The 24,223-nt window shown below is 43.1% G+C and overlaps 1 protein-coding gene and 1 long non-coding RNA gene across 4 annotated transcripts in view; one reads left to right on the forward strand and one right to left on the reverse strand.

The window, feature by feature from the left end:
• LOC142557560 (uncharacterized) overlaps positions 1 to 1,751 on the forward strand; it is a 36,684-nt gene extending 34,933 nt beyond the window's left edge. Inside the window, exon 2 of the long non-coding RNA XR_012822783.1 lies at positions 377 to 1,751. This is a non-coding gene — a long non-coding RNA (uncharacterized LOC142557560). The remainder of the gene's footprint in view (positions 1 to 376) is intronic.
• LanB1 (laminin subunit beta-1) overlaps positions 1 to 24,223 on the reverse strand; it is a 63,238-nt gene that overhangs the window by 29,105 nt on the left and 9,910 nt on the right. For 2 of the 3 annotated variants that reach the window (XM_075669492.1, XM_075669493.1), the window contains exons 4-18: positions 22,173 to 23,786; positions 19,895 to 20,129; positions 17,914 to 18,091; positions 15,849 to 16,247; positions 15,596 to 15,716; positions 12,712 to 12,900; positions 10,442 to 10,621; positions 9,905 to 10,011; positions 8,306 to 8,521; positions 7,616 to 7,774; positions 6,684 to 6,804; positions 4,633 to 4,760; positions 3,687 to 3,879; positions 2,089 to 2,232; positions 384 to 615 (exon numbers count right to left, since the gene is read on the reverse strand). In XM_075669492.1, the coding sequence (XP_075525607.1) occupies positions 384 to 615; positions 2,089 to 2,232; positions 3,687 to 3,879; positions 4,633 to 4,760; positions 6,684 to 6,804; positions 7,616 to 7,774; positions 8,306 to 8,521; positions 9,905 to 10,011; positions 10,442 to 10,621; positions 12,712 to 12,900; positions 15,596 to 15,716; positions 15,849 to 16,247; positions 17,914 to 18,091; positions 19,895 to 20,129; positions 22,173 to 23,786 (4,216 nt within the window). The remainder of the gene's footprint in view (positions 1 to 383; positions 616 to 2,088; positions 2,233 to 3,686; positions 3,880 to 4,632; positions 4,761 to 6,683; positions 6,805 to 7,615; positions 7,775 to 8,305; positions 8,522 to 9,904; positions 10,012 to 10,441; positions 10,622 to 12,711; positions 12,901 to 15,595; positions 15,717 to 15,848; positions 16,248 to 17,913; positions 18,092 to 19,894; positions 20,130 to 22,172; positions 23,787 to 24,223) is intronic. The other variant, XM_075669494.1, reaches the window with a different exon arrangement.

Consider the following 24,223-nt stretch of genomic DNA (forward strand, 5'->3'; position numbering starts at 1 on the left):
GTAGATAGCAGACTTTCTTCACGCTGAAAATGCTAGAAGAGCCTAGCAACCTCGCCATCCGCCTATTTCTACACAGAAGCACCACATATTGCAATTTTGCCCTTCTGGTTGCCGAGTGCGTGCGCTTATCTCTTTTCAAGCCCATTGTACATGAGAACATTTTCATAATATGTTGTGATGGTGTTGTTGCTCAGAAGAGAGCGTGCACAGCTATGGTTCCATTGCACTCTAACCCATCGGCCAACTGAGCTAATTGGCATGCTTCCATCATTCGCATGCCAGTTGAAGCGCCACTGTAGAAACTCACATAGACACTAGCTCCAGATGTTCCTTTAAGCACATGTCACTCTTTTTTTTTTTTCCTTTTCTTTTTCAGCTCTAACCTGTCGCAGTGAGGCCCTGATGTGAAGTCCCGACACTGGATGCAGTGACCTGTCCTCGAGTCGCACGTGTCTGCATGACCGTTGCAGTCGCAGCGCTGGCAGTTGGGGTAGTTCCAGAAGCCAGGCTGGCATTCGTCGCACTGTCGGCCGTACGTGTTAGGCCGGCATTTGCACTGGCCCGTCTGGGCATCGCAGAAGTTGTCCAGGGAACCAATTCCATTGCAGTCGCATGCTGGAAGTGAATGCCTGCCAAGTCACTTTACCATTGGAGGCTATGCATTATATGTAAAGCTTCCAGATTCATGAATAGCGTTATGAATACACATTACAGGCGAGAAGTCAGGAAACAAATCCCCATGTCATGCATAGTACCAGTAACATATAATTGCAGGGAGAGTCATGCATGCTCTCACAATGCTAATGCAGCTACAAGCACATTCTTTGGCAAATAAAAAAAAAAAAAAATTTGAACAATCATCATGGGAAACATTTGTTTGCCCATGAGCAAGTACAGTTAAACCTCAATATAATGAACTTCAATATAATTAAATTGTCAGTATAATGAAGTATTTACATTTTTATAACTTTATAACTGCTATAGATAGTAGCAGTATATATGTGTGACAGTAGTAGGTGTAGGCCGCATTCCTGAGCAATTCATCATATCAACACATAAAACCATGCATTCTGTGCTAGAAGAATGCACAATTTCTGCTCTACAAGATGCTGAAAATGGACTGTGCCACCTTCTGAAAACTTAAAACAAACATGCTTCAACTGCTGTTATGTTTCACTTGTGGTCTCTTGTGATTTCTAGTTTTTTTTTTAACTTGTGACCAAGCACATAGTACAAGATAACATTCCGAGTCTTCTAAGAATCATTGGTCATTATACTTTCTACATCCTCCATGAGTCAGTCGAAGCTGCTACTAGTTGGGCAAGTTGCCTGGGCTTTGATGCAAGGATGAAAATGTGTGTAAAAAAAAAAAAAAAGAAAGAAAGAAAGACATGCCAGTGTAGTTAGTGTCTGTGATGTTGACAGAAAAAGAATTCCTTTTCGGATATGTGACAAAATAGTAGTGCTCATGACTGAGTGGCCATATCTTTTGTACATATATTAGTTAATTTAATTATTTCAATGCCCAGAGGCATTATATATGGAAGTGATAAGAAAGAAGTGCAGTATCTATAAGTGACATGGCGGAGGTAGGTTGGTCTTTGGGATAAGTTAATCAAAAATGGAATTTATGTGACAAAGAGGAACAGCAAATTTCAGGAAGTGATCAGTACAAGATGAAATGCAATGTGGCTTACTAAGGAGTGGTACACGGGTTGACAGGCTTTTTTGAATAAACCCGTCAGACGCACCGTGTGTGTTCCATCTGTCTAATTGTCTATGTTTATTAACCCCTTAACTGCCGATGACGAGATAACTCACCATCACGAGTGCCCTCTGGTGCCGATGACGAGTCAACTTGTCGTGATTGTTTTGCAATTTTTGCACACGTGCAGATGTTCAGTTTCTTGTAATTTTGACAAGAAAATAATGCACAATTACTTTAGTGAATTTTTTTTTTTTGCACTTCTACACATTTCTTTCGGAATTTGTCGTGGCAGTTAGGGGGTTAAGCGCATCGTACGTCTTTACATGTGGGTTTTTAAGTCAAGCACATAGAAATTCGAGCGCAGAAACTGCAGCACTTACGTCGGCAGCCTCCAGGACCAAAACCGTAGGTTCCAGGTGCACAGCGGTCGCAGCTACGGCCCACCACGTTGGTCTTGCACTGGCACTGACCACCCAGTGTGCTGCACACGCTGCTGTGAGAACCCTGTGGGTCACACCTGCAGTCTGCGAGAGGAAAGGAGCCATGAAAAAAAAAGCAAATAAAAACAAGGGGAGGAGAACCTCGCTAGCAGAGAACGGGGTCGTAATCCAACAGGACAGGCGAAAGCAGATTCGTAAGCACTTGGGATGTTCACATTCGCTCGGGGACAAAGCAGCCTTCCAGGTTTTTGAACGATTATTTCGTAATGTGCCAAGATGTTCACAACGCCTTCAACGCGTTGCAACATGTTACAAGATTAAAGATTTAAATTCTTTGTCAGATAGCGCAACCATGGGAGCTCCATAACATTGGCATGAGTTTAATTTTTGCTCTGTTTATTGTTTGGTGCCTTTTGTGTGTATTTCATTCATGTATATTGCTCCAAGTTTTTTATTTTATGGTGCCACTAGGAAGTTAGTGCAGTGTCTCAATCACTTCTTTCTTTTGTCCAAGTTCTAAGCTCATGCTGTTCTGGTTATCTCCAGCCAAGTAGAACAAACCTGCACCTTACCCAGTTCTCTGCCACTTTCGCCTGCATTTCTCATTCCTTGGCACCCATTCTGTTACTATAATAAACTGCCAGTTATTTACTCCTTGCAATGCATGGCCTGCCCAACTTCCCTCCCCCTATTCCTCTTGTTTTATCTATAGCATAAGCTAGCCCCTCTTTCCTATATGGATTATACCGACATATTGATGAAATTAAAGCCTGCCAGTGTAGCTGCTAGGCTCCAACTCCTTGGGCCAGCTTTGAGCTTGGCCCAATTTGCAAACAGTTCCAGCATGACCAAAATTTTAAAAGGACACTAATGAGAAAATTTATTTTTGTTTTATTGGCAAATTTTCAACAATACTAAAGAAATAAGTCACTCTTACAGTGAAAAGAGCCTTAATAAACCCGAAAAGATGCAATAATAAAGTTGCCACACAAGCTTCGCGTGGCTGTATAGATTTTGATGGTGTGTGCATGGGCCTGGTTAATATTTCATCAATAAAGATGGACTATACTGTGTTCTAAAAGGTCCAAACATTTAAACTTGGCAAGTTTCAGGAACTTTTAGTGAGCCGCAACAGCCAAAATATGATAAAATACTTTGAAATTCGCGATGTCATTCTGATGTACAGGCACTCTGGTTTTTGATTTTGTGAAGTTGTCGCAAGCAAAACGCAAGACTTGAAGAAAGAGACAACATGAAGCGAACCGCTCTGTGTTGTCCCTTTCTTCCAAGTCTCGTGTTTTGCTTGCGGCAACTTCCCAAAATCATGAATCACCGACTGGCCTACACCCACACTCTATTCTGGTTTTGGTGGGAAATTCAAGAAATTTAACTTTTATGCGCATTTTCTATTGTAATAAACAACCTATTACCAGGAAATTAACAAAAATTGAATTTTGAACGAGCACTTCATCAGTTTAAACTGATTTATTGTATTTCTTTTGTGTCGCTTTAAAACAGACTAGAGTGTTCTTCCTCACCCTGAGCTCCTTGGAAGACGTAGAAGCCGATGCTGTAGAGGTACTTCTTGCAGATTTCGGGAAGGGTGCCCCCTCTTCGTACGGCATAGAATGCCTGCCCGCAACGAAAACGTTCGAATTCTTCCCTTCTGTATTCGTTCGCCGGAGTTCCATGGAAGAACGGGATGGCATTTATGTCGGGCATGAGGACCATCTGTGGGAGGGTGGGTCAGATTCACAAAGCTGCAGCTTGCAAGGTACACAGGCACTTCATGTTGGTATAGGCTATGGTGATAGGACTGTACTACTCGACACATAAATAGCAGGCCTTCAGGTTTAAATGATTTATGCTCTTGGTGTAGTGGTCAGGAGGGTAATGAGCTGCTGTGTTCAGTGGGGAGCTCAATAACCCACAAAAATTTACGACTTGTTGGTTGAACTGAGCAGACGGCATGCTGGGAGAACGCCTCTTTTGGCTTAATGCAGGCATAACATGCACTTACAGAGCACCTTTTTTTTCCCACTGTTCTAGTTTGACAAAAATGCTGTAGATTATTTAAATTTTCTCAAACTGGACTAATGCTCCTTTATCCTGTTCAGACGAATGGTTTAACGTGGTTGTATGAAATGCAGATTTGTTTGCCTCTGCATCTGTGACAAAAGCATTGCACCCCCCCCCCCCCCCCACACACACACACACACACACACACACACACACACACACACACACACACACACACACATGCAAGACCACCTAGTGTAATATTTCCAGGGAGACTGACTAGTCTAACTGAATCGTTAGGCCATTCCTGTCTGTAACTGTAGTAGTAGTCTGCGAGTGCAAGTGCCACCAGCAAACAAGTGCTACCAAATGGGAACTGGCCAGTTAGCCTGTTTAGCTAGCTGGTCACTTTCACCAGAGATTTCATTGTCGTAGCTTTACGCAATTCAGTATCACCAGGCTCACCGAGTCTATTAGAATCGATGCTGAAGGCGTGTCCACCTCGCGGTCGTATTGCTTGAACGTGACTCGCACTTTGTAGTGCTTGCCCTTCTCCAAGCAGACAGGTGGTGCAACAATCACGTACCGGTCACCTACGTGGGGCAGTGTACAGATTATTGAACAAACAAGAATCGAGATTCAGTGATGACTGTGTCTACTCAAAATAGGTTAACTTGCAAAAAGACAGCCTCTTATGTCGTCCAAAATATATAGCAGTAGTGGACATCATGTATTGTGTAGCAATGACCAATGTGCTTTTTAACCAATTAGATTAAATTAATTAGCATATCAACTAATTAAGACATGTTACAAAAGCAGAACTGAAGGCAGTTAGTGCCCAAAGCATGTGCAGCTGGCCGGTACACTGAGACTGCCACCGGTTTTCAAATATGTACCAGCAAGCTTGCAACAAAGTGCACCGGCGTCAACACTTAACTTTTGAAATAAGCCCTGCTTGTGCAATCTCAAACAAAACCAATTTTTGTTGACTAAACAATTTACCAGATCGTACAATTTCCAATGTACGTCAACACAAATAATGTGTGATAAAAAAAATGGCCTTATCTCATCTGCGCCATTTCTAAGAGTCGCTGCAAACACACAAGCAAACACAACAGCAAAACACACAAGACTGCATGCCAAGATCTGTTCAATATTTATGTATTAGTATGATACAAGTATGGTTCTGTGTTTTCGGTTTAAACAAAAGAAAAAGCAAAAAAAAAAACATCCACTGATAAATTTTCTGACCATTTGGTTTTACATGAAAAACATTGATTGTATGCCAAACTGTGGCCATGAAGATTAAGGCTCTTTCTACAATAAGTCCATCTTGATTTTCATCTTGCAAAGCCTTCAAATATGTCTTGGAGAATTGGAATGCCATTGTGTCTTTTTTGAAAAGCGAGGATGCCAGGGATAAAAAATGTGAGAAGCTGAATGCGCTGGTTTCATCACCCAATACTGTGCCTGACTTGCGGCTCAAGTTGATATTTCTAAATTCATCATCTGTGCTGTCAATAATTCAGGAACTTGAGGCAGAAAGCACATCGGTGTAGTGTATGTGGTTTACGAATACTAGGGGTTTGTTTTTGTGCATTAGTACTTAGTCAGTGGCGCAATTCAGCAGAGATAAGCTTCACTGCTGATGTTTCGAGTCTTCTAGACTTGCTAGATGATAGCTACTGCACCAGGATGGTTGCAGGCCTACACGAGTACTCAATTAAACTACTCATTAACTCATTAAAACTCCTTATTTTGGTACTCTTTTAATCATTTAAACTATAAGGTGCAGACATTTATTTATTATGGCCAGTGTCACTGCATGCTAAAATCTGTGGCTTCACACTTAGCTCCCATGTACTTGAATTCACAATATAGATGGCAACCAAGTTTGCGTTTACTTAATAGTCTTAGAAGCAACTATTCGAGAAGTTAGTCTCAGCGAATAATATTTAAAATAAATTTTCTTTTGCATAGCACACGTACATAAACATGTAACATAATGCCCAGTGCAAGACCTCGTTGGCGCAATAGGCCTCCAATGTGCTGTGTTATCCAATAAACGTGTGATGAGAGAGGGTTATCCCCAAAAGTGCAGGTCAGTGCATCAGGATTCACATTCCGTCAATCAGTCATGAACACACAGCACTGCAGAATGGATTGAAAGCAGGCCCGCTATCTTGTGCGCGTTCAAAAAGCAGACATTTGGTTTCACCTCACGCGATTGGCCTAGACTGACCTAGGCTGTGATATCGGTGCGGCGTGGACAATGGTGTGAGGCAAAACCGAATGTCGGCTTTTCGAATGCGTACAAGATAGTGGCCCAGGTGCCTTGTGGTGGTAACGCTACGAGTTTCACACTGAATATGTGCACTGTCACATTTGATATTTAAAATAAAGTTCAACATCAATACTATTGGTAATAGTATTGAGGCTGGTTGACATTGGGCACAATTTGCACACTTTATAATTATGATTCATTGTACGTGAGCTCCAAGAAAGTGCTGACTTGCCTGCAGAAAACCTAATCACTTGACGGTCATCCTGAGGAATGGCATTGGCACAGGGTCCATTGGGATCAACTAGTCCCGGTCTGTCCACGGTCACGATAGCCTCTTCCCAGCCTTGAGCAAGCTGAAAGTGAGAAATCTGACGTTTCATTTGAAGCATCGTCCCTCAGCTAAGACAATTTGTGAGCACCGCCTCCAGTGAGTCTAATTGAAAATGATGCACGCTATTCATTACTTTGAGATTTCGTGTAGCAATGAGAGTTGTATGTATATGTAGAGGTCTCAGTAATGGATAATGCAGTAGCATTGAAGGGTCTGGCCACATGGCAGAAAAATTATTTTATTGGCCAAATAAAGTCTGCACACAACGGAGGCTACTCCAACTTTGAACTTGTTCACACTGACTGCAGCAGGCTCTTGCAGCAAACATCCACCATCTCCTCAAAAACAACCTCTTTGTAATGTGCATAACATTGTCATTGTTTGTTACAGCAGTGCTGCTGCGACCTATGAGATACCATGCACAGAGGCCATAACTCTGAGTCAATGTGGTGCACAGAACCCCACACAAATTGTCAAGCAGCAAAATACAGTAACAGCTTAGCGGTGAGCAACTCGGCTTTCAAATTCGCACTGTGAAGGAGCACGAGTTCAACTCTTAAGTAACGGGCACAGTTTTGTTTTTCGTTGCCATGTAGCAAGGATGAAGCTGAGAATTGGGATGTGACCTGACAACAATAATGGCAAAACAAAATGGAAGGGTTGGAGAAAGCACAGCTACTATGGAACTTGTAAGTGCCTGTCACAGTAAAAGAAAAATTTTCCAGACTTATGTGACTCTTTGGTTTCCTTATCTCAACTGTGAATGTCAGTTATGAGCCTTTAACTCCGTGATACACTTATATCTATGTAATTTACAGTCATTCCAGACCCACCTTGGGTTCATAACGGAAGACAATATTGTAGTCCATGGACGTCGGTATATCAGGAACATCAAACTCCAGATAAGAGTCCTGATGGACTTGCATGAAGCCCAGACCAGTCCATGATGCCTCCCGGTCACCATAAGGCTCTCGTACCAGCACTTGGCAGTCCTGCAATGTGAATTATAGGCACGCGAAACCCTCCCTGCAAATTTTGTCCAGCATATGCGCATTCCATCTCGTGCCACTTTAAATACAGTAAACACACATTAAATCGAAGCTGTAAGAACCAGAATAAATTTCTAGATAAGCGAAACGATGAAAACAGAATCCATCTGGCCATGCATAGACCACATGAAGCCTTTCCAATTACCTCTAGTAGTGTTAAGCCAGCATGAATGCTTTGCACAGAGTCAAGACAATCAATCCTAATGATATATTTGAAACCAGTCATTTGAACATAACCAATTTCAGACATCCAAAATGCTGTAAACCAAAATTGCCTATTCATACTTGGTCATCTTTTGTTGACAACAGTCTAGAAAACTTTCACGATGAGTCATACAAATAGGAAAATAGCATATATATAATATTGCCAAGCTTTTTCAGCACATTCGTTGAAACTAAAATAGGCACTGTCCCATTAAAGACACCTGCAGCAGGCAAATGTGAATTCGAAAGACATCTAGGAGAGATACTCACAGGGCTGGCCTTGGCCAGTTCAGCCTCGTGGACCATGAAATCAAGGTTGCCAACAAAGAAGCCAGTGTCTGGCTGGTCACAGCGGCGTCCTTGGACACTGGGCCGACAGCGACACTGGCCGGTGATCACATCGCAGCTGTTCTCATAGGCACCTCCGGGGTCACAGTCGCAGGGCTTACAACCGTCATCGTCGTGACTCAGCCCATAGAATTCTGGCTGTCAAAGTTAGGAGAGCGCAGAGATAAGATATATCTTTGCCACTTGAAACACAAAAGAACAGTCTGAGTGCAGTGGTATGGTATGGTATGGTATACCATACCATACCATATGAGAAAATACTTTGGAATCCATGACATTACAATGCCGAGTTTTAAGTGCGGTGGTGCCTCAACCAAATTTTTCTCATTCTTCGCCTCGTCCATTCATTGTGCCCAATTGTGGTAGCAATGACTTGGCAGGTATATACAGTGTAGTCACTAAAGGGCAACTAAATAATATGAAACTGAACTGTATTAGTGAAGCGTGCAAAGTAAAATATAGCCACTGCCATCCTAACAAGAGGCTTTACAAACTATAAAATACACGAAAACAAAATATGAAGGGCAACACTGCCCTTAAGCTGCTGCATCAGCTTGTCATGAAGTCATGAATTTGAACATCTACACGGGTCTAATTAGTTTGTTACCGATAAAGAAGGGCCACATTAGGTTCTAAAGAAACCAAAGGGCCAATACAGCAATTTCAATAACTTGTACCGATGTGGCCCAAATGAGAAAATGCTTTGGAATCTATGACATGACAACGCCGAGGTTTAAGTGTGAAATTTGAATAAGAAAACTTTGGCCTTTGTTTTTTCCAGCAATAAACAGATCTTTCATCAAATGAATGAACATATAGAGCTTTAGAAGAACACTTCACTGCTCTAAACAGATTTAGTTTTGCTCTTTAGTGTTTCTCCAGGTCAACAAAGCAGAATGCTGAACTGAATTTTTATGCAAAAATTTATTATCACACCACATGCTTGGAGTAATGTTGTCCTCCAATGTATCTAGCACATTCAAAATATTTGTCAAGACTAAACGCCTGAGTGAGTCAAGCAACAGATCAACTGCTATAAGATACTGTAAATTTGCCATCGATAATTTTGCACCGATTCTGCAAGCAGGAAAGCAGAAAAGAATGTTGCTTTAGAACAACCAGTGAATTCAAGTTTAAGTGTACGTTGTCTAAAATACTCTAGAACAAGCTATGTGTCTGGCAACCAACACCTCGTTGCCACATGTTGCTTTAAACAGCCGGAAGTCCTGCAATCGGTAGGAGGGAAACAAAAAATATGGTGTCACTCAGTGGCCTTGTTATAACCATAGCACCTTTGATGTAAAAGCAGAAAGCCTCCCAAGGAAAATACACTTGCATCTCTTGTGAAAGTTGCACTCCTCACACACTGTAACACTGCAGTCTGAAATAAAAAAAAAAAAAGCTGCACTCTGGATCTTGCTAAATATCTATGTGTTGCGTATGTATTTTGAACATAGTCTGACCCTCTTCAGAAGGATGGCACACAGGAAAGTATTAGCTGCAGAGTTACTAGGGACTTACCAGGCACTGGTTGCAGTCGCGACCAATGACGTTGCGTTTGCAAGTGCATTCGCCTGTGTAGACATTGCAGCCGTCGCCTGCTGTTCCAAGCTCATGGCAGCTGCATGCTGCAGATTGACATGCGTAATCTCAATCTCTAGGCATTAATGAGACTGCGCTTCCAAAATCCCATGATTTTATAATTTTAAGGAAGCTGACATCAGAAGTGTAATAAGTTTATTTTTTCCCTGTTACAGTTTTTTCAGCAATACCTAGACTTCTAATCTAACCTGTCACAAACAAAATATTAAGAAAAAGCATGCAAAAAAATAAAACTCGCGCACACACAACTTTCTGAGGCACCCAATTATCATTTTATGTCAGTGATCCAACAAAGCTCAAGATGTACTAGGAATTGGGAAGAAAGGGCAAATGAGCTTGTTAGTATTTTCAAAATTTTTTCATAAGGAGTGACATCCATCAAACCTTTGCTGTGCCCTTCCTCCAGAGATAAACTGGAGCATCCACAAACAGTGTGACACAAATTGTGGCACTTACGCTCGCAGCCGTCAGGGTTCGCTGCCTGGAAGTTGAAAAAACCTTTCTTGCAACGGTCACATCGGCGGGACTCGACATTTTTCTTGCAGTGGCAGCGACCAGCAACAAGCCCCGATGTTAGGTCATCCTGTGGGTCGCACACGCCTTCGTCCAAGGAACCGCGGGGGTCACAATCGCAAGCTGCAAAAGAACAGTGACTGAACGGATCAGACCCCGAATGATTTGAACAAGCAAAAGATGGGTAGCTCAAAAGCTTGAAGCGTAAATGAAAGGCCCAAAGCACACAACTACAAAAATTTTTCTTATCACAGCTGCTTTGCATCGAGGAATGAATTTCAGTTTGTTTCATAACTAAGCATTAATCCAAAGTGATTATGGTTCTTATTTGACTATTCACCCTTATAAAAGTATGCCAATGCTAGATGATCTTGTTCACATTCAGTGGGATGTTCTTTTGATGAATATGCACCAGGTGGCACATTATACATGTTAAGCATAATGTCCTGGTTGACATGTACTTCTTCAATGGTGTAACGAAGAGCCTTAATGAAGAGCCCGAGGGAACATCCAAACAAATAGCACAATCTTATGTTGTTTTTATTTACTTATTTGAAATACTGCTAACCCCAGTAATAGGGGTTGTGGCAGAGTGGTACAAACAACATAAGAAATACATGAGAACATCTTCATTAGAGTGGTACAGGCTAAAATAAAGCAAGTGTGCTGCTCGTGGATATGTCTGCTTGTTGCAAAGCCCTCCTTGCAATCCACACCAGATTGTGACATAGGGCTATCTCTGGTTTCGCCTGACATTTAGGTGCACATCGAGGTGGAAGGCTGTGATGGTAATTTTGATAATTGCTGTAGAATTTCAATTTGATGAACAAAAGTTCACTAAAGCAACATGAACTTTGATTCTAATTGAAAGTGACTGGGTGGCAGACTTAGTGAGCATCTGGTTTAATGCTTATTTGTACAAGAAGCATTCGAAGTGTCACTGTGAGAGGTGCACTCAGCACTTCAACATATTTTGATGAGATTGCTTTTAGGTAATTTTTTCTAAGTACGCTACTAGGGCCACATTGTGCTTGCCATACTGTGCAGCTTAATCTGTGAGTACTATATACCACTGCAAGTGAAGCATAATGCCTGTCACAAAGGTAGCTGCTGTGTATAATGCCTGTGCCACTTGACCGGACGTAAGGTATAGACTGGCAGGGGTGACAGGATGGGTCTGTGACCAACATGCAAAAGCAACTAGTGCAGTTTAGTTGTAGCGACTTGCACCTATACTTAATTCGAAGAAGTCTGAAAATATGAACGGTTTCATTGAAATTTTTCAGATTCATTCAACCACTCTTAATATCGCTGTCATGTAAGCCTGTTCCTAAGTCAACTCGCGCTAAAGCAAGCTGCAATTGATTTCAAATAATCTGATAGTTTGGTGAACCAGTTAAATATGCTGTCCTGAACTGTGTGAATAACCAAGATAGCCGGTGTGATCAACAGAAACGTACACAAGCATTATATATGCCTATGCACCTTTTTGCTTTTGCATAAATTTCATTTTTGTTTGCCTGGTATAACTTCTACATTTTTTTTATACTTTATTTTAGTGTACTTAGCAGTATTTCCTTGTTTGAATAAACTAATATTTACCTAATCGATCCCAACTAGGCATCCCAACAAGGAAAGCAGTTGCTGCAACAGAACTGCTTGTTGGCCTAGTTTGTGCTTGCTAAAAGACATGTTTTTTGCCATAAGCTAAAACACACACAAAAGGAAGATGCATAGAAGACAACACAGGTGGCACTTCCAACTGATTTAGTTTGGGCAGTGACCCAGGAATATATATACACATACACGCTTGCGCAGGCTGTTCATGAACCTGCGTTATCCAGCGGTCAAACAATCTCATTTCCGATTTGTAGAGCAAGATAGATGTATCGCTAATGCAACTTGAACCTTTCTTCTTATATAATAAGCTTCCATTAGCTCACATGCTGTTTGATTTCTGCTTCTGCCAAGAATCTTAATCTCTGAAAAACGTGGTTTGCACATGCAGGCCTTACAGTGCGCTGCAAGGCCTGCATGTCTTTTAGTAAAGCAGTTTCTGCTCCGACAGAGGCGCGACCCCTTGTTTAAATGGCTCCAAATGTCCCTTCTTCAACCACTGCTGATCACCTCAAAGTCTCTGCCGTCCCATGCACCGCTGTCCCATTGAAATAGCCAACGGCAATTCATAACGCCCACAGGTAGACCAGACTTACGTTGGCAGGCATAGGGATCGCTGATGTCACGCTGAGGGTCCTTGAAGTAAAACGGCACGCACTGTTCACAGTTGAGGCCCATAGTGTTGTCCTGGCAGTCATCACAGACGCCACCACTCACACGTCCCGAACGCATCCACACGGCCGCATCGTAGTGGCACTTGCTGGCATGCCCGTTGCAGTTGCAGGCTGCAGCACCGGGTGGAAAACACAGATCGTAAGACGGCAGCACAGTATGCAACATGGACCCAATGAGGTGGCATAGTGGCTATAGCATTCTGCTGCTGAGCACAAGATCTGAGGCTCGACTCCCAGCTGTGGCAATCACATTCCAATAGAGACTAAATGCAAAAGTGCTTGTGTACTTAAGATTGAGGTGCATGTTAAAGAACACCAGGTGGCCAAAATTAACCCAAACCCCTCCGCTATGGTGCCTCTCATAGTTCCAGTGTTGTTTTGGGAAATTAAGATCGATCAATCAGTCTGTAATAGGGCAGATTCAGAATGGTTTTAAGCATAGTGTGGTAAGGCTGAAACAAAATGCAATGAGCCTACTTGTCAGCATGAGTTGTCACGAGCCCAGAACTGCATGATCAAAGTGTTTTTATATGAAGTGTAAGACATGTATAAGGGATCACATACAAGGAATAGCCCCTAACAAGGACAGCTTGATTGAAGGACACCCCTTACTTCTCATGTTTCTCTCAGTATTTTTTGTAATTTCCTAATTTAATAGTACACCGCAATGTGAAAAAGGCACTACGAGCAAAGCAAGAATGAATGACTCAATACATCAAAGACATCAGATCTGTATAAGCAAGTTCTCACACTTTTCGGACATACTAAGGGCGTCTTCTGGCTCATGGCTTCGCTCGAATGCAGTGACAGCTATTGCTGCTGTTCGAGTGAGCAAATCAGTTACTAAGCTACAAATATGCGCCACTCCTGTTGCCTTGTTATTTCTGCACTGATGTCCCTAGAGTAAAATTTGTTAAGAAAAGCTCAGAAAAGCATGCCCTTTTTGCACAAAACTATGTATGCACCTATTTACTGGAGAGTATTAAGGAATACAAAGGGGCCAAGACACATGGCAAAGTATATATCCATTTTCTTTCTCAGCATACGTTTGAAGCACTGGGGACATTAACTTTGACATATTGCCTGCAAGAACAATGAAATAAGAATTTTGAGCAAAAAGCTTCACCAGACGGCAAGCTTCGTTTCCAAGATATAGGTTACTATAACTTTTAATTGGTGTAATGCTATGTCAGAGAAAGCATCATTTGTGCGCAATTGTGCATCCAGTATGCGACATGCTATGTTTTCATTGCAAGTGCAAGCAGTATGCTGTGGCCACTGGTCGCTGAAACGTGTCACTCTGCTTGTTTGGTGGTAAATAGGTTAACATCTGATACATTTTTCGTGTAATACAACTGTCACATCTTGCAACTTGACATAATGGCATTTAATGTTAAGTCAAATTACAGAAGACGATACCTATATCTTTTGTTTTTTGCTGATCTGACACTCTACTTTTTCATCGTGGGTGCAAGTAGTGAGATAAGACTCTCTGGCCTTCGTAGTGTTGTCTGCTAAGTACGAAACAGAGTATAGCAGATAAAAAAAATTGTTTAGATCCAAACACTGTGTGAATTGACGTAAGCAAATCATTCTGTGCCGTTTGCTTTGAATGGCAATAAGCAGTGATGATTATGGCAGATGTTTAATTTCTTCAGCATTTAGTGCAATACGAGAGTGTTGAGTTCACAGTAAATGCTATCTTGCATGCACCACAGCTGCTCATCTGCGTAATACACAGAACACGTAGCAAGACGTGTTTGCTTGAGGTGATGTTGTGCATCACTGTTCATAACCTGTGAGAAGGTAAGCGCTATCATTACCCCACACGTCACATTGCATCATTGCGGAAGTGTTAAACTTTAATTGAACTATGGGACTGTACATGCCAAAACCACAATTGTATTATGAGGCACACCATAGTGGCGGAATACAGGTTAATTCTGATCCTCTGGGGGAATTCAACGAGCACCTAAATCTAAGTACGCGAGCTTTTTTGCATTTCACCCCCGTCATAATGTGACTGCCGCAGTCGGGATTGAACCTGTGTATTCGAGCAATGCTATAGCCGCAAAACTACCATGCAGGCACAGAAGTGTTGATTTAATGTACAACCACTTCCACAGTGTCACCTAGACGCTATGGTGCTGTAATGCAGCTTTGAGTCTGCAAGCCGTGCGTCACTTGTCCGCTTGATAAATTTGCATGGTGTTTATTTTTCAGAAATAGCAGATCTGTACCGAACCTTGAACATAAATTTATACAGTTTCTCCGCAACTGCTGTCATGTCTAGTAGTAGCACTTCCTCGCCTTCTCGCATTGCCTTTTCCCTCTACCACCCTCCCCACATGTGTGCAAGTTGAGGGCGAAGAGTGCCAAGGCTGTCCTTCACTCGTTTCGTGGCTGCATCGGTTCTACCTACTCTCTGCCTGCTCTCCCTATATCCTCTCTACCATTCTATCTCTCTCCCCTCTGGATTGTTGGCACGTTAGCAGAAAGGTAAGCGCTGCAGTTTCTGCAATACTTGGGCAAGGGGTCACGGATAATTACGGCTGTCAAGAGGGTATTGTGGCAACACCCAGGGAGCCCCAGAGGGCATTGTGGACATTCGATGTGGTGCAAAGGTCTAACCAAGTTTCTCTCATTGCCTTTCCTATCTGCCATGCTCCTGCCATGTATATGCACACTCTGAACCACTCCCCCATGCAGTGTGCAAGACAACTGCAGCTGCAGTGTCTAAGTCGAAGGAAGAGGCAAAGAAAGCTTCAGTTTAAAAAATCAAATGTATCAACGTAGGCTGCCTTACGTTTGCATGGATTTGGGTCCTTCTCACTTGCTGGTTTCCAAGACTGGTCATTGTACAGATCTTCGCAGCTTTCGCAGTTAAGGCCTTTCGTGTGGTGCGTGCACAGGCACTTGCCAAACACCTAATGGTGAAGAAAGGTTGAAAATCTCATAAACCGTGGGGCCAACTCTTCACCAACAGAAGATTTTTCAGACCAAGATCTTAGGTTTACTTTAATTTAGATTTACCCTTTTCATATGTAAAAAGTACACACCATGTCATCTTTTGCAGCAGAAGACTCTCCTTCTTCTGGTATGCAGCGACTAGCATGTCCATAGCAGGAGCACGAGCCTCGAACAACCATGTCATAGATGGCATAATAGTACTTCTGCTTGATTTCCCGACGCGAGTCCAGCAGATTGTCACCAAGAGTGTGGAGGCGAGTGAAGTTGATGCGCAGGTTGGTCATCTTGAGCAAGTCTTGCACGTCCCGGCTGTGCGGGTCATCGATGTGGATGTGCGGTGGCAGCACACGGAAGATGACCTCTCCGTTGGTCGAGGGTTCGACGTTGGAATAATGTGACTCACACGTCACATCAGTGATGTTTCGCCTTTGCCCCTTCCGTACGTGTGGGAAGGCGTCGCTACAGTCGTACGCAAAGTATTGGTACACCTGCGAGTTTTGTTGCACACACATGCCACATTTGTGACTCGCAGAGAAAAAGAGCACATTGCATTATTTAAGTGAGCCGTTGCGTAAACAGAAGCTTCCTTCACTCTTGAACAATATGCTACTTAGGATATATAGTAGAATAGCAAAATTCAACGAGAAAGCTTCACTTCACAGTACAATACAATGCCATTGTAATGTGCAGCAAACTAACACAGTACAATGCCATTAACAGAACAGTTTCTTTTTAAAGAAGCTCAATTGCAAAGCTCTGCATATCATAATGCCATAGATCTGGCGAGATCTTTGAATCAGAGGAAATTCATTTATAGTTTTTCATTATATAAGAAAGGAGGCAAGATGGATGTATTTGAGCACACATAACAAAGAAAACATTTTTTTTTTGAAGAGCCCCACCAAGCACCAGCATTGCAGATATCAGTATCACTGGCTCAACTTGTTTAGATACACTTTTAATTAAAAGCATTTCTCCAGTTTAGTAAAGAAACAATGGCCCTGTCTTCTGAGAAAAGTGACCACCCAAGTGCCTACAGCTTCTAGTGCAGCAAGAAGCAAAATTTGCATATGCAATCAGAACAGAAATTACTGCCTGACTGTATGACAAGAAAGCTGGCCATAAGACACATGCATATTTGTGAAAAGTTACATCTGAGACATGGCACCGGCTAGGCCACCCTTGATGTGTAATGCGATATCTTGCAAAATGACATTATGCTCTGCCAAGGAATTTCATAAAGAAATTTAGTGCCAGAACCCCTTCATGAAGTTATAAACCTAACATAAGAAAAACAGAAAAGAAAAAAGCAAGCCATAAAACAGTGGAGTTCGGCTTTGTTTGTGCAGGTGGCTACATGTAAGAGTCACACGGTGTCATCAAAAGAGATGCGTGGTTCGACATGAACATGGCGGCGGAGGCTTATAGCCATCAGGGTGGGGGAGCTGCGGTTTACGGAGAGCGCTTAAGCGGGCTGACTGAGTCGGGGCTTCTGCCAGTCAGTTTGCGCAAGCAGTGCCATAGCTTTGAAGTCAACCCCTTGCCGCTGAACTGCATCATGCCGAGACCATCTGCGAACGGACCAGATGACCAAACGGGCGTGGAAGCGGTTTCCTTGGGGAAATGTGTCTTGCGAGCTGCGAGACAAGAGACCTGTTGCACTGCAAAGGATGTATGGCAACGGCCTTGACGTATTGGAACTCCGGCTAGTGTCACCCTGGAGCCTCGTTGTGTACACACTGTATACACCAAAGTGTGATTGGACGAACGAAGGGGTGAGGGGGATGTTGGGGATGCTTTTAGGTATGTGCAGGGCCGTTGGAGGGGAATTCAATGGAGATCGGGCTAAGAGAAGAAAGACCAAAGTTGTAACATCGTTGTAACTTTTGGCTCGTAGTCTGATGTCTGTGTAAATAGTTTGCATTCTATCGCTTGCCTATTCTATCTTAATAAACAGTTAACCCCTTGCAAACAGTGTCACAGCCTTGCCTACTGTAATGTGACTTCGCAACATCCACAACACCTTCAAATTTCCCTCACCGACATCGAACGAACATCAACTTAAACAAACACGGACAATTTCCTCGGCAAGCAATGCTGAAGTCAACAGATGAGTGCAGCACGACTAATGGCATACATGTACTTTTCCTGTACCTTCCATGTGCGCCCGTTGTCATGCGATCGTTCAATGAGCATGGCAGCCGGCCTAAATGTCTTGAATGTGATGATCAGATGCGTGAAGTGAAACTCTGCTTCCAGGTCCAGCCGAATGGACACGGATTGCACGCCATTCTCAGACTGCCACCATGTCCCCTTGTGCCTTTTGCCAATCCTGAAATGCAAACAAAGCAGGGTATGGTACTTGCAACTCTGCCATACTGAATGTTACATAAAAAGGAGCACCAAGTGTACATGACTCTTCTAACTAAAGTGATAGTTGATCTCAACTCAAATTTTGCACCGACGCATCACCTTGCAGTAGGTACAGTTTAATACCATGCTTGTTTGCATTACTTGCCCCTGTTTCATCCGAAGTAAAATTAAAGTGGGTGACATCTGCAGCAATGATACTAAAAAAAAAAAAATAATCTAGATTCCACTGCAGCGAAATAGTGTTGCCGTCCATAGTGGCTGCAACAAACACACATTGCTTCCTGTGAACCCAAGGATGGCGCCACTGTTTCGTTACAGTACAATCTACACATTTTCAGTGACATTGCTTCAGACAATGCACACATAGAAAACAAGAAAAAGGAGACTGATCACATCCCCGAAAGTGAAGGTGGCGGTCATGTGGTACCACAAACAACTACAGTGGTTGCAGGTCGTACAATGACCATGTGACTGAAGGCTGCCAAACTGGCTTTTCCAATAGCTCATCTCAAGGAAATTCAGGGAAACCCATTCTCCCCTCTTGTTCTGTTCCAAGTGCTGAATGGACTGGACTTTCAGCAGCATGGTCATAGTGTGGGTATATGCACTCGGTGGTTTCTAGCACAACGAAACCACATCGGGTTTCACTGACATGAATAGCCTTCTTTTTCACCTCCGAATACACGCTGCACTTGAAACTCATGTTGAACTGGTCACATTAATAGGGAACATAAATAATTGCTTCTTGCACTCTCGAGGAACCTCAATTTTGCAAACTGCATTTGCTAACTTGTCCAAAGAGGACATATACTGTGTGTTTGTTTAATACTTACCTAAAATTACTACATCATCTCTAACTTAACTTTGCAAAAGTCCTGTTCAAAAGTTATTGGTACAATTCAGAATGTGGTGTGACATAAATTTTCTTTTGTATGTTTCAGTGGGTGCAGCTTACAAAATTTTGTTGTAACTTCTTATTGCTGACTTAAGAGTTGTAAAACTGATGCTTGTTTATTATTTAATTTCTTTTCTTGCAATTCTCAGCAAACTTCCACAAAAAAAAGAATTGCTGGCCCTAAATAAAAACCTGCTCTCTACAAGTGATAGATTATAGCTTTATTATTATTTTTTTTTCAATGAAAGGAACTTCATCAAATTCAATCCATGTACGCCATGCAAAACAATTTCTTTATTTCAGTGTATTTAAATGGAAGATGCAGAGGTAGAGCTTGCATTTTAGTGGCCCTCTTGCGATTATTTCTTTTCCTTTACTTCTACCAGCACCAAGCTTAAAAAATAAAGCATACAACATTGTTGTCATGAAAGGGAAAATTGTCATCCACATGACTGTAGCATGAAGCTACAAAAGAAATGCGTATGAATTTCTCAGGAAAAAAACTTCGCAGATGAAAAGTTCTTGTCCAGAAATCAAACCTGGGACCAATGTCTCTCTGGATCATTGCTCTACATTCTGAGCTAGCCAGGAGGTTGGCATCTAGCAGAGTGAGGCTGGATTAAGCAACAACTCAAAGTAAAGGGACACTGAATATGATGAATCAGTTCTGTGGGTAGAGGAAGATTCACGAAAGAAAAAAATGGCATCCACTTGACTGTCATCCACCAGACTGTAGGGTGGATGACAATTTTCCCTTTCATGAACTTACCTTCAGTTTGCAGGCTTGCACAGAACTGATTTGCCAACATCCTTGTCCATCGCAGGAACACAAGCAAAGCACTTTATTTCCATGAAACTATAGCTCACCTAGAGACAATGTTTTCAATGCCGTGGTAATCCCTTCCTTTCTTGGTTGAGTCACATCGGAAGCACTTGGTCTTTTCTTTAAGGTGGCTCACGATGCAGTATGTCTCAACACCACGCAAGCCGCATGTGGATGATGCCGACAGTTTGTCCTCCCTACCAATGAGCAGGTTTCCTGTTGCTGGGTAGCAACTCGAGTCTTCGCAGGCATGTGGCTGGTGGGAGCCTCGCGATAGTGCTGCGGTGTCGGAACCCCAGAAAGATTACAACTCACGCAATGGCGACAGCTCGTGGTTAGTTGTGGGCGCACCATGACTCTTAGGTGCCCCTCGACTGTGCCAAGGAACATTAACAACAAAAATTAAGTCCCGACAAAGTGAGAGGCTAATGTCCTAATATAACAAATGTGTCATTGTTGCCACAGACAGAGCTTCTGTAATTGAGAAAGTGACCGTCACACCGACAATGAATATACGGCATAATATCAGTAGTAGTAAACAATGTATAGTTGCACAATAAATAAAGAGAGAGAGAAAGAAAAAAAATTGGGCAGGAGCCTTCAGAGGAATATCATCAAAATCAAGCGATTAACTTCACGGTAGACCTGCTGAGAGACGGTGTTGGATGACGCTGGTTCATTAGCTCTATTGGTTAAAGTTATGGGGAACGTGGACACTGTGATGCTGTACAGCCTCCAGAATAGGCCCGCATTGTAAACCGAGTTATAAACCCCTGCAACGACACATTGGTATCAATATCAGTCCACCAAGTTGCCACCCTTCACTATACTGCCTCAGGGATTGGCCCAGTCTTACTTAGTGAGAGAGCTGTCCACATGAAGTGGAGGGAAGAGGCTAAAGAAAGCTCAGCTCTAAAAGAAAGCAAGCAAAAAACAAAGAAAGAGTGGGGCCATCACTTTTCAAATATAAGCTCTGCTCTTGCTGATGTACACTCCCCTGACAACGATTTGCGGAGAGCCAGTTAATGTTTGATGATAAAATGCAAATTACTCTGCATTTGAATATTATCTTTAAAAAAATGATACTATATGGCCTGCATCTATCTCATGTTCCCACAGGTGCACTCACTGCTGCTGTCCTTTTTCACAGGATTGTCAGTGGCAATGACAGTACTGCGTGAAAAGGCAGTGGTGCATTTCTATTTTCACACTGCCACTTCCTCCCCAATTGTAAGCATATATTTCAGAGTCGCAGAGTATAGGTGAAGCATAGAAATAATGAGGCATAGATGACATCCACTCTCCTTCACTCACAGCATTGCTGCATAGACATATTGTCTTTCTTGGCAATACTGCTCGTGATTTAAGTCAAAGTAATACTGAAGACAATAAAAACATGAAAGAATTTAGGGATCACAAGCTGTCATTCTGCCTGGAGTTAATGTTTACCTTTCTTGGTGCCTCTCTTGGCATTAATTTATGCTGTGTGTGCCACAAGCTAGCTTGCTACTTCTAAAAAAAAAAAATTTTTTTTTTTTACTGCCCACGCATTTAGTTTGTCTCGAGTAAGAGCCAAGCCACCAAAAAAATTCCACAGTGCCCAGAGAACATTAAAATTTCTGATTTGAAAACGCTTCCCTACATTCTGAAGCTACATAAAGCCACAACAAACTAAGTTCAAGCACTAAACAAAGCAGTGAATACAAGTTGTTCTGCCCTAGTGGCATCACTTTCCAAAGATGTCGGGCGACAAGTACCAGATCATCAGCTCTTTGACAGATGGAAAACTGTATCTTCTTTGTGATACTGTGTGTAGCTGGTTAAGGTAGCTATGGATTGAATTGCAGTTGGCACCAGACAAACCAGTAAATTTCTACTGACACTTAAGAAAATGGTATAGAACTCCTGACGCCAAAGTACTGCCCAGTCATTAAATTTGAAAATTAAGAAGTTACCAGTGTTGAAGAACCTTTTTTTGTTGCATGAAAACAAAAAATCATGTATATTCATAGCATTAGTCCTGTGCATAAACTACCAAACACGTGTATCGTATACACAAGCTATCATGCACACAAAACTGAATCTGTTTCAGACTCTGGACAGCGACAATAAATGATTAACATTCTCTTGACTGAATGGCCATGTGTAGCTCAGCTTTAGGCCTTTTGACTAGATTCAATTTACACAGTCTTTATCCACATACGTCACAATACAAAGCAAAAAAATGTAGTGTGTTAGTGGACATGTTGTTCTCATAAAAGGCTGGTTATACCTTCCACCAGGTTAGCGTAATCCCAAACTGTTCAAAGGTTTCGTTTTTACCAGTCAATGGATGCCTGTCGTCTTCGATGTCATCCACACCTCCAGTGACTCTATGCGTCTCCGTGGGTTGTGGTCGGACATAAGGCGGCTCGGTCTGCCCTTCCACACCACCGTATGTTCCACTGGCACGACTAGATCCATATGTCACTGAGCCGCCACTTGTTACATTATCTCTCCCGTACATCCAACGTGATGAATGCTGCCCTCCACCGTAATATATAGTTCCATTGATACGCCTTGTGTACGATGTTCTCGTGTACGTTGTGTCTTCGCCTTGTCCTCTCCTGACATCATCGTGGCCACCGTATCGCCTCTGCGTATCCTCAGACCAGTGTGTCGGCTCCCCACGGACAATGGTAGTGTTGCGCCAGGCTGTCACACGATGCCTTTGGTGCACCGAGGTTCCATCATATTCAGCACGACTTGGCGGACTGATAACTGTGGGCTGAAACCGCGTACGTGAACCGACATCTACACGGTGTGTTGCGTTTCCATGCTCGCCAAAACGTGCCGTGTAGCCACGCCAGTTCCACCGTCTCTCTTCTTGTCCTCGGGACACAGTATCCTCTGCGCTTGTTCCCCTCTGTGATGACCATCTTCTTGACCCATCGCGATCACTTTCCCGGTCATAGCCAGTTGCTTCAACTCTGTGTCGACTGCCCGCACCCCAGTGTTCACGGCGTGGAGCTTCCGAGGAAGTTTCTGGACGATCACTCGTGCCATGGTGACTTCCTGCTGTGATCGAATGGTACTGCTGTCGAACATAAGTGGATCCGCTCTTGTCCTCCTCAGGAGTATCAGTGGTTGTAGAGCTGATTCCACTCGCCGACCAACTCGTCCTTTCAGTGGCCAAGTGGCTTGACCAGGTCCGTCTGCTTGAGGGGCGATCAGTAGAAGACCGATGGTGCGTGTAGGTGGGACGCTCTGGCCTCTCTGTGCTGTACTGACCAGACCACCTTTGCCGTGAGGTCACCCGGTCAACTGATGCCCGCCGAGCCTCATACACTGAAGTAGTCTCACGTGTTGGCTGCTCAGTGGTTGCCGACCATCGGTGCCTGCCGGATAAAGTTTCTGCAGAACCGTACCGCCTGGACTGCAACAACGAACTTGTATCATCCTCACTGCCACCACGGCTTGACCATCGGTGTCGCGTTGTTGACTCAGTGCGCCTGATATAAGTGGGCCTGCTGCCATCGGCATCATCTGGTTTATCTGTGCTTGTTCTCCTGGACCACACATCAGAGTGTGCTGAGCCCCGACGGCCTCCTGATCGGTCCTCTTCTGTCCGGTGCCTACTACCAGAATCAGTTCTGCTGATTTGTCCCCTGGCACCTGATGCAGATACAGTGTACACTCGACGGGTGTAGTTTGTGCGTGATTGATCCGTGTCCTCCTCTTCAGATTCCTCGGGTGTCTGCCGGTAACGATGAGCAGTGAAGTTATGTGATCCTGGTTTGCGCTCTTCGAATACTTTCTGCACTTCAACTTCCGATGTGTGTCTGGTGTCGCCTCCAGTGCCTCCAACATGGTGCTGTCCTGAGGGCTGAGCCAAATCTAGAGTGTCTTCCACAACCCTTTGTTGCTGAACACTGTCCCAGTCGTCTTCATCCGATTCTGTCACAGCATGGGTAGAGTTTTGAGATTAACAAAACTACAAAATTTGCTGTGGTAATGTTAAAGGGTCAGAGCGTGGTCAGGTTGAACTTGCCTTGAATGCGCTGGCGAGACAAGCAATGAGAAGCTGCGTGACAAGCTCCCTACACCGTAAGCCCGCTGCAGATAGAATGGGTTAAAGTGTGACAGCGGTGCAATTCTGGTTGGCTTCATTATGTACCAAAATTATCAGCAATGATGTTGTCCCAACACCACATGAAGGTCCACAGAGACAATTAACAGCAATATTAGGGCAGGAAATAGAGCACAGTATTTTCCGTGAGTTGAGCGGTACTACTAGTCACCAAAAAGAGAAAAGCACAAAAGATGCAAACAGTACTGTGTGGTGTTCAAATTCCATGCCACAGTAAACCCAAGCTCAAGCTAAGCTCTTCATA

This window comes from Dermacentor variabilis, chromosome 9 (genome assembly GCF_050947875.1).
Source record: "Dermacentor variabilis isolate Ectoservices chromosome 9, ASM5094787v1, whole genome shotgun sequence".
NCBI classification, from domain to species: Eukaryota; Metazoa; Arthropoda; class Arachnida; order Ixodida; family Ixodidae; genus Dermacentor; species Dermacentor variabilis.